Source organism: Grus americana, chromosome 29, assembly GCF_028858705.1.
Source record: "Grus americana isolate bGruAme1 chromosome 29, bGruAme1.mat, whole genome shotgun sequence".
NCBI classification, from domain to species: Eukaryota; Metazoa; Chordata; class Aves; order Gruiformes; family Gruidae; genus Grus; species Grus americana.
The window spans coordinates 1,733,833-1,747,004 of record NC_072880.1 but is presented as its reverse complement, the minus strand read 5'-3'; the positions used below and the strand labels follow the sequence as shown (position 1 = coordinate 1,747,004).

The following is a 13,172-nucleotide window of genomic DNA, read 5'->3' as shown; positions in this document are numbered from 1 at the left end:
CTAAATTTTAAATGAGAGACAGGAGTATTTCACTGGCGTGGAGATTTATTAGTGTCTTAAAGTACCTCTTAAAAATTAGAAAGTCTGACAAAATTTATCATGAGAGAGAATTTAGAATGTATTTTAATGGAAAGGAAAGAAAGAGAAGGTTTAATATCACGACAGCAGAGAGCATCAAAAAATTCAGAAAATTCATACTGTATTTTAAAATATATTAAGGATCAGATGCTAATTAATATCAACTAAGCAGAAGAGACAAAAAAAAAGTATTACAGGAGTAAGGTGCAGGAGATCATTTTTGAAGTTAAAGAAAAAACTTAAGAGCAAGAAAATACGGATAGGCTGGCAACAACTATTTTTAATCTTTAACTTTGTTGCTCTCTCTACTAAATGTGTATGTAATTGGCCAGGAATGAAAAATATTACTCAAAAAAATCAGTAGTATGGAACACATAGGAAGAGGGAATATACCACATCTTTTGAAGTAAACAGAGAATACGGACTAGCAGTGGAGCATAATATTGTCGGTATGATGAACAGGTATAAAGTACGATGAATCCTCAACAATGCTTAGTATAAAAATGAATAAATAAATACATAAATACATAAATAAATGATGCAAAAAAGATTTATTGGGAAAAACATGATGAATAAAACAGAGTACACCAAACAAGGAAGAAAAGGGAACAGGAAATGAAAAAATGAAGCTAAAAATATCTACTCTTAAAGTTGTCAAGATTAAACTTCAACAAAAGCTAAATAAATATGGCAATTAACATGATATACATGTAACAAAAACTAAAGACAAGTATTAAGTGAAAGAACAATGGAGCTGTAAGCTATAGAAGATTTACAAAAATGCATATTAGGGAAGAGATCTGTGAAAAAAGAGTGAAAGTAATGAATTAAGAAAAGAAAAATAAAAGCTTTATACAAAATATTAAGAGTTGCAACATTTTGGATGAACAGATTCTAGAAAGATTCTTCATTCATGAACAGATATGAAAGATCTCCATCTGGGTCTAGCAGGGCCCACAGGAGTCCCAGAGCTTCTTGCTTTCTTGGCGCTGGCCAAGAAAGCAGCCTAGCAAAGGCTTCCCGCGTGCCAGCGACTGCATGACTTATGCCATGTGGCTATTATCTGCAGAGGCGCGAGCTTACGACATGCCAAATCAAAGGCACTCCTCTCGGGCACTGCTCGCTCAGCACCAGGCATGGCTCGCCAGCCCAACGGAACCGGCTTCCATCCGCCTGCAGGTGTTGTGCTGGCCATCGATGTCTGCAAGGGTGGGGGAGAAAGACCCCTGCTGCTCTTGCCCGAGGCACGTGATGCAAGGAGCACAGACCCCCCCGGGCCCATGTGGCACAGGCTCCTTCCAGGCCTCTCCCAGCCCCGCCGGCCCCTCGCAAGTCTCCTGGGAGCTCCACTGCTGGGGGACGCTGCTGGGCAGGGACTTCCCTCAGGGTGCTGGGGAGATGGGAGCCCTGTCTGAACACACAGCCGTAGCAGCCCTGGCTGGGCTGGCCCCGCTGGCACTCGTGGCGGCTCTCCTCCCCGCAGAGCCTGGCTGCCAGCACGGGGCAGAGGTGTCCTCCAAGTACGAGACAGGCAAGGAGGATGCGCAGAAGCACGGCCCTCTCCTGCCGTGCGCAGCCCCAGCAGGGAGATGCCTGCTGTCATTGAGCCCACGAAGCAGGAAGGGGAGGAAAGCCTCGGAAGCGGCATGTGCTGGTCTGGCGAGGGGATGCTGACTCAGGGAGGGGCAGGAGCAGGACAGCCCTGTCATCGTAGTCGGCAGGAGGGAGTGCCACCTCTGCAGATTGGCCCAGGTGGTGCTGAGCAATGGCGGGGCCACTATAAAACCTCTGCCTCCTCCAGGCTCTCCCTATCACTGCTCTGGCCGCCTTCTCCTCGAGGAACAGGGTAAGTCTGCGAGCGCTTCTCCTCCTGGCCCCCTGCTCTGGCCCCGGCCCCTGCGCCTGCCTGGGGCGCTCCCCTCTGCTGCTCTCTTGCAATCTCTGCCCTCTTGCAGAGCACCCACCCATCCCGTGCACCAAGATGTCTTGCTACGACCTGAGCCCACCGAAAACCAGCGTCGCCGTCCCCCAGCCCATCGCCGAGAGCTGCAACGAGCTGTGCGCCCGGCAGTGCCCCGACTCGACGGCCTTCATCCAGCCGCCCCCCGTGGTCGTCACCTTCCCCGGCCCCATCCTCAGCTCCTTCCCCCAGCAAGCCGTGGTGGGCTCCTCCGGAGCACCCGCCTTTGGGGGCTCCCTGGGGCTGGGAGGCCTCTATGGCGCCGGGGCCACCCTGGGCTCGGGGGGCTTCTGCACCTTTGGCAGACCCTACGCTTCTCCCGCCTGCAGCCCTTGCGTCTTGCCCCGCTACAGCAAGAAGCTCTGGGACACCTGTGGGCCCTGCTAGACCCACCTCCCACAACCCCAAAGGCCCTGGGCCACCTCAGCCTCACACGCTCTCTCCTTTCTCCCCTCCTCTCTCCATGCCGCCTCTCCTCCTGATTGCTCCTGCCCGTGCCCAGGTGCATGACTCCACCATCGTCCCACAGGGCACTTGCTTGTCTCTGCACCAGCCACCGCCTGGGAGAAGCCTGAAGGAACACCTCGCTTGAAGCCCGGGGCGACAACCTGACTGCCTCTGCCTTATGTGTCTTTCTCCAGCGCGTGCTTTCCTGCCCTTGCAATAAAACAATCCTGCATCCAACACCTGCCTCTCCATTGTTCCTTTCAAGACCCTGCATGGGCGTGAGGGCTCCCTCGCCCTGCACGTACCCTGCACCCGAGCCGAGACAGACTAGTCGCACGGCCCCGGCAGAGCCAGGCTCAACTGCCTTTGCAGAGACCCCTCAGCCCTGGCAGCTCTGGCCGCACAAGGCCCTGCAGCTGAGCTCCAAGGGCCCTGCCTGCAGGACATGCAGCCTGGGGGCGTTTGCAGACCCGCAGCCTCCCTGGGCATGAGTGGGGCTGCCCCAGGGGCTTGGAGCCAGCCAGGCGCAATGGCTGCCACGCCTCCAGCCCCTTTGTGCCTCCACAGCTCTGCTAAAGGCCCGGGGAGAGAAAGCAATGTGGAGGCTTCCCCTTGCCCTTGCCCTTGCCCTCCCCCTTCCCCTTCCCTGTCCTCTTTCCCTTTCCTTTCCCCTTCTTCTCCCCCTTCTCCTTTTCCTCCTCTTCTCCTTCTTCTCCTTCTCCTTCCCTTTTCTCTCCTTCTCGTCCTTCCTTTTCCTTCTCCCCTTCCCTCTTCTCCTTCCCCTCCCCCTTCCCTTGCATCTTCTTCTGCCCCTTCCCCTGCCCTCTTATACTTCCCCTTCCACATCTCACCCACAGCGCGCACACCAACACGCTCACTGCTCCCTGGTTCTCTGCCGCAGACCTTCAAGCACAGAAATCACAGGCGGATTACTGTGGCAGGAGCCTTTGCTGGGCATCTTCTCATGCTGCTGCCTCAAGCAGGGTCACCCAGAGCTGGCTGCCCAGCACCATGTCCAGACAGCTTTTGCACCTCTCCAAGGACGGAGACTCCACAACCTCCCGGGGAAACCTGTGCCAGTGCTCGCTCATCCTCACGGTCACGCACTCTTTTGGGATGTTGACGCTGAGCCTCTGGTGTTTCAATTGGCGCCCATTGCCTCTTGTGCCCTCTGGCACCGGGCATCTCTGAGAAGAGCCTGGCTCCATCTGCTTGACGCCTTGATGCCCTTCAGGCATGTGTGGCCATTGATGAGATGCCCTGAGCCTCCTCGGGGCTAGCAGAAACAGTCCCAGCTCTCTCAGGCTCTCCCCAGAGGACACCAGCTCCCTCTCCCTTTCCCTATCTGCGTGGGGCCCTTTGCTGGACTGTCTCAGGTAGCCCCACGTCTCTCCTGTGCTGGGGAGCCCAGCACTGGACACAGCACCGCAGGGGTGGCCTCGCCAGGCCTGGGTGGAGGACAAGGATCCCCTCCCTCCGCCTCCGGCCACACGCCTCCGCAGGCAGCCCAGGACACCGCTGGCCCCCTTTGCCCAAAGGCAGGTTGCCGCTCGCGCTCACCTTGGTGTCCCCCAGCAGCCCCAGGGCCTTTCCCGACAAGCTGCTCTCCAGCAATCGACGGCCATTTCCCAAGCGCCGGCTTTAGCACTGCCTCTCGTCCAGCCTCCTCTTTGCAGACGCCCGGAGATGCTGCTGTGCTTCTGCGGAGCTGCGGGACCTGGCGGAGCTGGTGCCACTCCCGGGCTGAGGCGGCCAGGCAAAGGAGCACTGGCAGTGCCTCTCCTGCTCTCTGCCCTTTCCCCAGCCCCTGCAAGCCCCACCAAAAGGCTCTCTCCCCCCGCTAGCCTGCTGCCTGCATCCTCCCTCTCCCAACACAGACGCCCCTCACCTCGCTTGGGCATCTCGGGACCAGCAGTTGCCCTCCCACACCTGCTGGAACCCACCCCGGGGATCTTCCCAACTTGGCAGAAGGAGAGAGGGAGGCGGGACTTGGATGCAGGAGAGCTTTATTGTGCCCAGAGGGGCAGGAGAGATTGTCAGAGAGAAGGTGGGCAAGACGCCGAGAGGCTGGTTGCCCGGTGTTGGGGGAGGCAGAGGGATCTTCTCCAGAGCATGGCTTCTGGCTGCGCGAGCCCCCTTGGTGCGGCGTTCCAGATGCCCAGGACTTGTGGCACGGTCCACGCAGAGCCTTTTGGGTGCAGCTCCTGCCCCGTCTTGAGAGCTGGGAGGAGAGCGGAGGGGAGGAGAGCAGAGGGCAGGGGAAGAGGGCAGGGAAGGGCCGAGGGTGTGCGGCACGGCCAGCGGCCCAGGCGTTGTCTGGGGCTGGGGATGCTCAGCAGCCCTCAGTGCCCCGTGCCCGCCAGCTCAGGCCTGCACGGGTGGTGGTAGCGTTGGTGTTTGGGCTGGGGGCAGCGCCTGGGGCTGGGCTGGGTCTAGCAGGGCCCACAGGTGTCCCAGAGCTTCTTGCTGTAGCGGGGCAAGACGCAAGGGCTGCAGGCGGGAGAAGCGTAGGGTCTGCCAAAGGTGCAGAGGCCCCCCGAGCCCAGGGTGGCCCCGGCGCCGTAGAGGCCTCCCAGCCCCAGGGAGCCCCCAAAGGCGGGTGCTCCGGAGGAGCCCACCACGGCTTGCTGGGGGAAGGAGCTGAGGATGGGGCCGGGGAAGGTGACGACCACGGGGGGCGGCTGGATGAAGGCCGTCGAGTCGGGGCACTGCCGGGCGCACAGCTCGTTGCAGCTCTCGGCGATGGGCTGGGGGACGGCGACGCTGGTTTTCGGTGGGCACAGGTCGTAGCAAGACATCTTGGTGCGCGGGATGGGTGGGTGCTCTGCAAGAGGGCAGAGATTGCAAGAGAGCAGCAGAGGGGAGCGCCCCAGGCAGGCGCAGGGGCCGGGGCCAGAGCAGGGGGCCAGGAGGAGAAGCGCTCGCAGACTTACCCTGTTCCTCGAGGAGAAGGCGGCCAGAGCAGTGATAGGGAGAGCCTGGAGGAGGCAGAGGTTTTATAGTGGCCCCGCCATTGCTCAGCACCACCTGGGCCAATCTGCAGAGGCGGCACTCCCTCCTGCCGACTACGATGACAGGGCTGTCCTGCTCCTGCCCCTCCCTGAGTCAGCATCCCCTCGCCAGACCAGCACATGCCGCTTCCGAGGCTTTCCTCCCCTTCCTGCTTCGTGGGCTCAATGACAGCAGGCATCTCCCTGCTGGGGCTGCGCACGGCAGGAGAGGGCCGTGCTTCTGCGCATCCTCCTTGCCTGTCTCGTACTTGGAGGACACCTCTGCCCCGTGCTGGCAGCCAGGCTCTGCGGGGAGGAGAGCCGCCACGAGTGCCAGCGGGGCCAGCCCAGCCAGGGCTGCTACGGCTGTGTGTTCAGACAGGGCTCCCATCTCCCCAGCACCCTGAGGGAAGTCCCTGCCCAGCAGCGTCCCCCAGCAGTGGAGCTCCCAGGAGACTTGCGAGGGGCCGGCGGGGCTGGGAGAGGCCTGGAAGGAGCCTGTGCCACATGGGCCCGGGGGGGTCTGTGCTCCTTGCATCACGTGCCTCGGGCAAGAGCAGCAGGGGTCTTTCTCCCCCACCCTTGCAGACATCGATGGCCAGCACAACACCTGCAGGCGGATGGAAGCCGGTTCCGTTGGGCTGGCGAGCCATGCCTGGTGCTGAGCGAGCAGTGCCCGAGAGGAGTGCCTTTGATTTGGCATTTCGTAAGCTCGCGCCTCTGCAGATAATAGCCACACGGCATAAGTCATGCAGTCGCTGGCACGCGGGAAGCCTTTGCTAGGCTGCTTTCTTGGCCAGCGCCCGGACCCTGGTTTTGCCTGTTGGTCTGTCTGCAAAGAAGGCATGGGGCCGCCCCGAGACCAAGCCCTTGGGGAAGAGCTATGGCACGCAGGGCGCTTGCAGTCGGCCTTTGTCACGCTGCGTGCCCTCTTACACACCGAGATAATGAAAAGACAGCGGGGCTCATTTGGCCCATTTGGTGGCAGCTGGCAAGCGTCCGAGCGGGGTAATTGCAGGGGCTGATAGAGCGGGTTGGGGCTGGTGAGGAAACGGCGTCAGCAAAACAGCCCCGTGCCACGCAGGGAGGAGGCCGGGCTTCGGCCGCCACGGGCCACGTGCCCCCAGCATGACCAGCTCCTCCCCACGCTCGCCAGCCCGGCATAAAAGCGCCGCCCTGGCTGAGCGCTGGCATCCGCCGCTCCTGCTTCGCTCTGCTCTGCTCTGCTCTGCTCTGCTCGGGAAAAGGGTAGGTGGGTGCCTGCGGCTCTCTGCCTCCTCTGGCAGGGGCCGGCGTGGGGCCTCCCTGGCCAGGAGAGCTCTGCCGGCAGCGGGCGAGCCGGCAGCAGGCTTGGACGGCCAGGGCGGGCTGAGCCCCGGCGGGAGGAGGAAGGAGCCCCGTGGCTGGGACACGCAGAGCCGGGCCCTGCATGGGCTCGCGGCGAGGGCTTGTGTGCCCTCGGGATGCATGCGGAGAGAGGGCAAGGCGAGGGGTGCGGAGAGCTGGGCGCTGAGGGGGGCTGGCTGGGCAGAGGGCGAGCAGCAGGCAGTGCGGGCAAGGCGGTGGCTCTGGCCCCTCCAGCTCCAGGGCAGCCCTGGCAATAGGAACAGGGCACTGCTGGGCCGGGGCATCTCCTGCTGGCTCCTGACTCCTGGCCTTGGGGCCGTGTGTTTCAGGCTCAGCTCTCTCGCACCAAGATGTCTTGCTACGACCTGTGCCCACCGAAAACCAGCGTCGCCGTCCCCCAGCCCATCGCCGAGAGCTGCAACGAGCTGTGCGCCCGGCAGTGCCCCGACTCGACGGCCTTCATCCAGCCGCCCCCCGTGGTCGTCACCTTCCCCGGCCCCATCCTCAGCTCCTTCCCCCAGCAAGCCGTGGTGGGCTCCTCCGGAGCACCCGCCTTTGGGGGCTCCCTGGGGCTGGGAGGCCTCTATGGCGCCGGGGCCACCCTGGGCTCGGGGGGCCTCTGCACCTTTGGCAGACCCTACGCTTCTCCCGCCTGCAGCCCTTGCGTCTTGCCCCGCTACAGCAAGAAGCTCTGGGACACCTGTGGGCCCTGCTAGACCCACCTCCAACAACCCCAAAGGCCCTGGGCTACCTCAGCCTCACACGCCCTCTCCTTTCTCCCCTCCTCTCTCCATGCCGCCTCTCCTCCTGATTGCTCCTGCCCGTGCCCAGGTGCATGACTCCACCATCGTCCCACAGGGCACTTGCTTGTCTCTGCACCAGCCACCGCCTGGGAGAAGCCTGAAGGAACACCTCGCTTGAAGCCCGGGGCGACAACCTGACTGCCTCTGCCTTATGTGTCTTTCTCCAGCGCGTGCTTTCCTGCCCTTGCAATAAAACAATCCTGCATCTAACACCTGCCTCTCCATTGTTCCTTTCAAGACCCTGCATGGGCGTGAGGGCTCCCTCGCCCTGCACGTACCCTGCACCCGAGCCGAGACAGACTAGTCGCACGGCCCCGGCAGAGCCAGGCTCAACTGCCTTTGCGGAGACCCCTCAGCCCTGGCAGCTCTGGCCGCACAAGGCCCTGCAGCTGAGCTCCAAGGGCCCTGCCTGCAGGACATGCAGCCTGGGGGCGTTTGCAGACCCGCAGCCTCCCTGGGCATGAGTGGGGCTGCCCCAGGGGCTTGGAGCCAGCCAGGCGCAATGGCTGCCACGCCTCCAGCCCCTTTGTGCCTCCACAGCTCTGCTAAAGGCCCGGGGAGAGAAAGCAATGTGGAGGCTTCCCCTTCCCCTTGCCCTTGCCCTTGCCCTTGCCCTTGCCCTTGCCCTCCCCCTTCCCCTTCCCTGTCCTCTTTCCCTTTCCTTTCCCCTTCTTCTCCCCCTTCTCCTTTTCCTCCTCTTCTCCTTCTTCTCCTTCTCCTTCCCTTTTCTCTCCTTCTCGTCCTTCCTTTTCCTTCTCCCCTTCCCTCTTCTCCTTCCCCTCCCCCTTCCCTTGCATCTTCTTCTGCCCCTTCCCCTGCCCTCTTATACTTCCCCTTCCACATCTCACCCACAGCGCGCACACCAACACGCTCACTGCTCCCTGGTTCTCTGCCGCAGACCTTCAAGCACAGAAATCACAGGCGGATTACTGTGGCAGGAGCCTTTGCTGGGCATCTTCTCATGCTGCTGCCTCAAGCAGGGTCACCCAGAGCTGGCTGCCCAGCACCATGTCCAGACAGCTTTTGCACCTCTCCAAGGACGGAGACTCCACAACCTCCCGGGGAAACCTGTGCCAGTGCTCGCTCATCCTCACGGTCACGCACTCTTTTGGGATGTTGACGCTGAGCCTCTGGTGTTTCAATTGGCGCCCATTGCCTCTTGTGCCCTCTGGCACCGGGCATCTCTGAGAAGAGCCTGGCTCCATCTGCTTGACGCCTTGATGCCCTTCAGGCATGTGTGGCCATTGATGAGATGCCCTGAGCCTCCTCGGGGCCAGCAGAAACAGTCCCAGCTCTCTCAGGCTCTCCCCAGAGGACACCAGCTCCCTCTCCCTTTCCCTATCTGCGTGGGGCCCTTTGCTGGACTGTCTCAGGTAGCCCCACGTCTCTCCTGTGCTGGGGAGCCCAGCACTGGACACAGCACCGCAGGGGTGGCCTCGCCAGGCCTGGGTGGAGGACAAGGATCCCCTCCCTCCGCCTCCGGCCACACGCCTCCGCAGGCAGCCCAGGACACCGCTGGCCCCCTTTGCCCAAAGGCAGGTTGCCGCTCGCGCTCACCTTGGTGTCCCCCAGCAGCCCCAGGGCCTTTCCCGACAAGCTGCTCTCCAGCAATCGACGGCCATTTCCCAAGCGCCGGCTTTAGCACTGCCTCTCGTCCAGCCTCCTCTTTGCAGACGCCCGGAGATGCTGCTGTGCTTCTGCGGAGCTGCGGGACCTGGCGGAGCTGGTGCCGCTCCCGGGCTGAGGCGGCCAGGCAAAGGAGCACTGGCAGTGCCTCTCCTGCTCTCTGCCCTTTCCCCAGCCCCTGCAAGCCCCACCAAAAGGCTCTCTCCCCCCGCTAGCCTGCTGCCTGCATCCTCCCTCTCCCAACACAGACGCCCCTCACCTCGCTTGGGCATCTCGGGACCAGCAGTTGCCCTCCCACACCTGCTGGAACCCACCCCGGGGATCTTCCCAACTTGGCAGAAGGAGAGAGGGAGGCGGGACTTGGATGCAGGAGAGCTTTATTGTGCCCAGAGGGGCAGGAGAGATTGTCAGAGAGAAGGTGGGCAAGACGCCGAGAGGCTGGTTGCCCGGTGTTGGGGGAGGCAGAGGGATCTTCTCCAGAGCATGGCTTCTGGCTGCGCGAGCCCCCTTGGTGCGGCGTTCCAGATGCCCAGGACTTGTGGCACGGTCCACGCAGAGCCTTTTGGGTGCAGCTCCTGCCCCGTCTTGAGAGCTGGGAGGAGAGCGGAGGGGAGGAGAGCGGAGGGGAGGAGGGCAGAGGGCAGGGAAGGGCCGAGGGTGTGCGGCACGGCCAGCGGCCCAGGCGTTGTCTGGGGCTGGGGATGCTCAGCAGCCCTCAGCGCCCCGTGCCCGCCAGCTCAGGCCTGCACGGGTGGTGGTAGCGTTGGTGTTTGGGCTGGGGGCAGCGCCTGGGGCTGGGCTGGGTCTAGCAGGGCCCACAGGTGTCCCAGAGCTTCTTGCTGTAGCGGGGCAAGACGCAAGGGCTGCAGGCGGGAGAAGCGTAGGGTCTGCCAAAGGTGCAGAGGCCCCCCGAGCCCAGGGTGGCCCCGGCGCCGTAGAGGCCTCCCAGCCCCAGGGAGCCCCCAAAGGCGGGTGCTCCGGAGGAGCCCACCACGGCTTGCTGGGGGAAGGAGCTGAGGATGGGGCCGGGGAAGGTGACGACCACGGGGGGCGGCTGGATGAAGGCCGTCGAGTCGGGGCACTGCCGGGCGCACAGCTCGTTGCAGCTCTCGGCGATGGGCTGGGGGACGGCGACGCTGGTTTTCGGTGGGCTCAGGTCGTAGCAAGACATCTTGGTGCGCGGGATGGGTGGGTGCTCTGCAAGAGGGCAGAGATTGCAAGAGAGCAGCAGAGGGGAGCGCCCCAGGCAGGCGCAGGGGCCGGGGCCAGAGCAGGGGGCCAGGAGGAGAAGCGCTCGCAGACTTACCCTGTTCCTCGAGGAGAAGGCGGCCAGAGCAGTGATAGGGAGAGCCTGGAGGAGGCAGAGGTTTTATAGTGGCCCCGCCATTGCTCAGCACCACCTGGGCCAATCTGCAGAGGCGGCACTCCCTCCTGCCGACTACGATGACAGGGCTGTCCTGCTCCTGCCCCTCCCTGAGTCAGCATCCCCTCGCCAGACCAGCACATGCCGCTTCCGAGGCTTTCCTCCCCTTCCTGCTTCGTGGGCTCAATGACAGCAGGCATCTCCCTGCTGGGGCTGCGCACGGCAGGAGAGGGCCGTGCTTCTGCGCATCCTCCTTGCCTGTCTCGTACTTGGAGGACACCTCTGCCCCGTGCTGGCAGCCAGGCTCTGCGGGGAGGAGAGCCGCCACGAGTGCCAGCGGGGCCAGCCCAGCCAGGGCTGCTACGGCTGTGTGTTCAGACAGGGCTCCCATCTCCCCAGCACCCTGAGGGAAGTCCCTGCCCAGCAGCGTCCCCCAGCAGTGGAGCTCCCAGGAGACTTGCGAGGGGCCGGCGGGGCTGGGAGAGGCCTGGAAGGAGCCTGTGCCACATGGGCCCGGGGGGGTCTGTGCTCCTTGCATCACGTGCCTCGGGCAAGAGCAGCAGGGGTCTTTCTCCCCCACCCTTGCAGACATCGATGGCCAGCACAACACCTGCAGGCGGATGGAAGCCGGTTCCGTTGGGCTGGCGAGCCATGCCTGGTGCTGAGCGAGCAGTGCCCGAGAGGAGTGCCTTTGATTTGGCATTTCGTAAGCTCGCGCCTCTGCAGATAATAGCCACACGGCATAAGTCATGCAGTCGCTGGCACGCGGGAAGCCTTTGCTAGGCTGCTTTCTTGGCCAGCGCCCGGACCCTGGTTTTGCCTGTTGGTCTGTCTGCAAAGAAGGCATGGGGCCGCCCCGAGACCAAGCCCTTGGGGAAGAGCTATGGCACGCAGGGCGCTTGCAGTCGGCCTTTGTCACGCTGCGTGCCCTCTTACACACCGAGATAATGAAAAGACAGCGGGGCTCATTTGGCCCATTTGGTGGCAGCTGGCAAGCGTCCGAGCGGGGTAATTGCAGGGGCTGATAGAGCGGGTTGGGGCTGGTGAGGAAACGGCGTCAGCAAAACAGCCCCGTGCCACGCAGGGAGGAGGCCGGGCTTCGGCCGCCACGGGCCACGTGCCCCCAGCATGACCAGCTCCTCCCCACGCTCGCCAGCCCGGCATAAAAGCGCCGCCCTGGCTGAGCGCTGGCATCCGCCGCTCCTGCTTCGCTCTGCTCTGCTCTGCTCTGCTCTGCTCGGGAAAAGGGTAGGTGGGTGCCTGCGGCTCTCTGCCTCCTCTGGCAGGGGCCGGCGTGGGGCCTCCCTGGCCAGGAGAGCTCTGCCGGCAGCGGGCGAGCCGGCAGCAGGCTTGGACGGCCAGGGCGGGCTGAGCCCCGGCGGGAGGAGGAAGGAGCCCCGTGGCTGGGACACGCAGAGCCGGGCCCTGCATGGGCTCGCGGCGAGGGCTTGTGTGCCCTCGGGATGCATGCGGAGAGAGGGCAAGGCGAGGGGTGCGGAGAGCTGGGCGCTGAGGGGGGCTGGCTGGGCAGAGGGCGAGCAGCAGGCAGTGCGGGCAAGGCGGTGGCTCTGGCCCCTCCAGCTCCAGGGCAGCCCTGGCAATAGGAACAGGGCACTGCTGGGCCGGGGCATCTCCTGCTGGCTCCTGACTCCTGGCCTTGGGGCCGTGTGTTTCAGGCTCAGCTCTCTCGCACCAAGATGTCTTGCTACGACCTGTGCCCACCGAAAACCAGCGTCGCCGTCCCCCAGCCCATCGCCGAGAGCTGCAACGAGCTGTGCGCCCGGCAGTGCCCCGACTCGACGGCCTTCATCCAGCCGCCCCCCGTGGTCGTCACCTTCCCCGGCCCCATCCTCAGCTCCTTCCCCCAGCAAGCCGTGGTGGGCTCCTCCGGAGCACCCGCCTTTGGGGGCTCCCTGGGGCTGGGAGGCCTCTATGGCGCCGGGGCCACCCTGGGCTCGGGGGGCCTCTGCACCTTTGGCAGACCCTACGCTTCTCCCGCCTGCAGCCCTTGCGTCTTGCCCCGCTACAGCAAGAAGCTCTGGGACACCTGTGGGCCCTGCTAGACCCACCTCCAACAACCCCAAAGGCCCTGGGCTACCTCAGCCTCACACGCCCTCTCCTTTCTCCCCTCCTCTCTCCATGCCGCCTCTCCTCCTGATTGCTCCTGCCCGTGCCCAGGTGCATGACTCCACCATCGTCCCACAGGGCACTTGCTTGTCTCTGCACCAGCCACCGCCTGGGAGAAGCCTGAAGGAACACCTCGCTTGAAGCCCGGGGCGACAACCTGACTGCCTCTGCCTTATGTGTCTTTCTCCAGCGCGTGCTTTCCTGCCCTTGCAATAAAACAATCCTGCATCTAACACCTGCCTCTCCATTGTTCCTTTCAAGACCCTGCATGGGCGTGAGGGCTCCCTCGCCCTGCACGTACCCTGCACCCGAGCCGAGACAGACTAGTCGCACGGCCCCGGCAGAGCCAGGCTCAACTGCCTTTGCGGAGACCCCTCAGCCCTGGCAGCTCTGGCCGCACAAGGCCCTGCAGCTGAGCTCCAAGGGCCCTG

At 62.9% G+C, this 13,172-nt stretch overlaps 5 protein-coding genes across 5 annotated transcripts; 3 read left to right on the top strand and 2 right to left on the bottom strand.

Annotated features, from left to right (window-relative positions):
- The first annotated feature begins 2,019 nt into the window (after nucleotides 1–2,019).
- On the top strand, nucleotides 2,020–2,425 carry LOC129197658 (scale keratin-like). Its single transcript, XM_054806293.1, has one exon. It carries the CDS (start codon nucleotides 2,060–2,062, stop codon nucleotides 2,423–2,425), a length of 366 nt encoding a protein of 121 aa, XP_054662268.1. The 5' UTR covers nucleotides 2,020–2,059.
- Nucleotides 2,426–4,917: 2,492 nt separating this feature from the next.
- Nucleotides 4,918–5,323, bottom strand: LOC129197656 (scale keratin-like). Its single transcript, XM_054806291.1, has one exon. It carries the CDS (start codon nucleotides 5,281–5,283, stop codon nucleotides 4,918–4,920), a length of 366 nt encoding a protein of 121 aa, XP_054662266.1. The 5' UTR covers nucleotides 5,284–5,323.
- Nucleotides 5,324–7,163: 1,840 nt separating this feature from the next.
- On the top strand, nucleotides 7,164–7,538 carry LOC129197654 (scale keratin-like). The gene has a single exon (XM_054806289.1). It carries the CDS (start codon nucleotides 7,173–7,175, stop codon nucleotides 7,536–7,538), a length of 366 nt encoding a protein of 121 aa, XP_054662264.1. The 5' UTR covers nucleotides 7,164–7,172.
- A 2,518-nt stretch (nucleotides 7,539–10,056) lies between these two features.
- On the bottom strand, nucleotides 10,057–10,462 carry LOC129197659 (scale keratin-like). The gene has a single exon (XM_054806294.1). The coding sequence runs from the start codon at nucleotides 10,420–10,422 to the stop codon at nucleotides 10,057–10,059; it is 366 nt and encodes a 121-aa protein (XP_054662269.1). The 5' UTR covers nucleotides 10,423–10,462.
- Nucleotides 10,463–12,302: 1,840 nt separating this feature from the next.
- LOC129197655 (scale keratin-like) lies at nucleotides 12,303–12,677 on the top strand. Its single transcript, XM_054806290.1, has one exon. It carries the CDS (start codon nucleotides 12,312–12,314, stop codon nucleotides 12,675–12,677), a length of 366 nt encoding a protein of 121 aa, XP_054662265.1. The 5' UTR covers nucleotides 12,303–12,311.
- The last annotated feature ends 495 nt before the right edge of the window (nucleotides 12,678–13,172 follow it).

Coding starts and splice junctions, on each gene's coding strand:
- LOC129197655 (XM_054806290.1), top strand. CDS start 12,312: ATGTCTTGCTACGACCTGTGCCCACCGAAAACCAGCGTCGCCGTCCCC.
- LOC129197654 (XM_054806289.1), top strand. CDS start 7,173: ATGTCTTGCTACGACCTGTGCCCACCGAAAACCAGCGTCGCCGTCCCC.
- LOC129197656 (XM_054806291.1), bottom strand. CDS start 5,283: ATGTCTTGCTACGACCTGTGCCCACCGAAAACCAGCGTCGCCGTCCCC.
- LOC129197658 (XM_054806293.1), top strand. CDS start 2,060: ATGTCTTGCTACGACCTGAGCCCACCGAAAACCAGCGTCGCCGTCCCC.
- LOC129197659 (XM_054806294.1), bottom strand. CDS start 10,422: ATGTCTTGCTACGACCTGAGCCCACCGAAAACCAGCGTCGCCGTCCCC.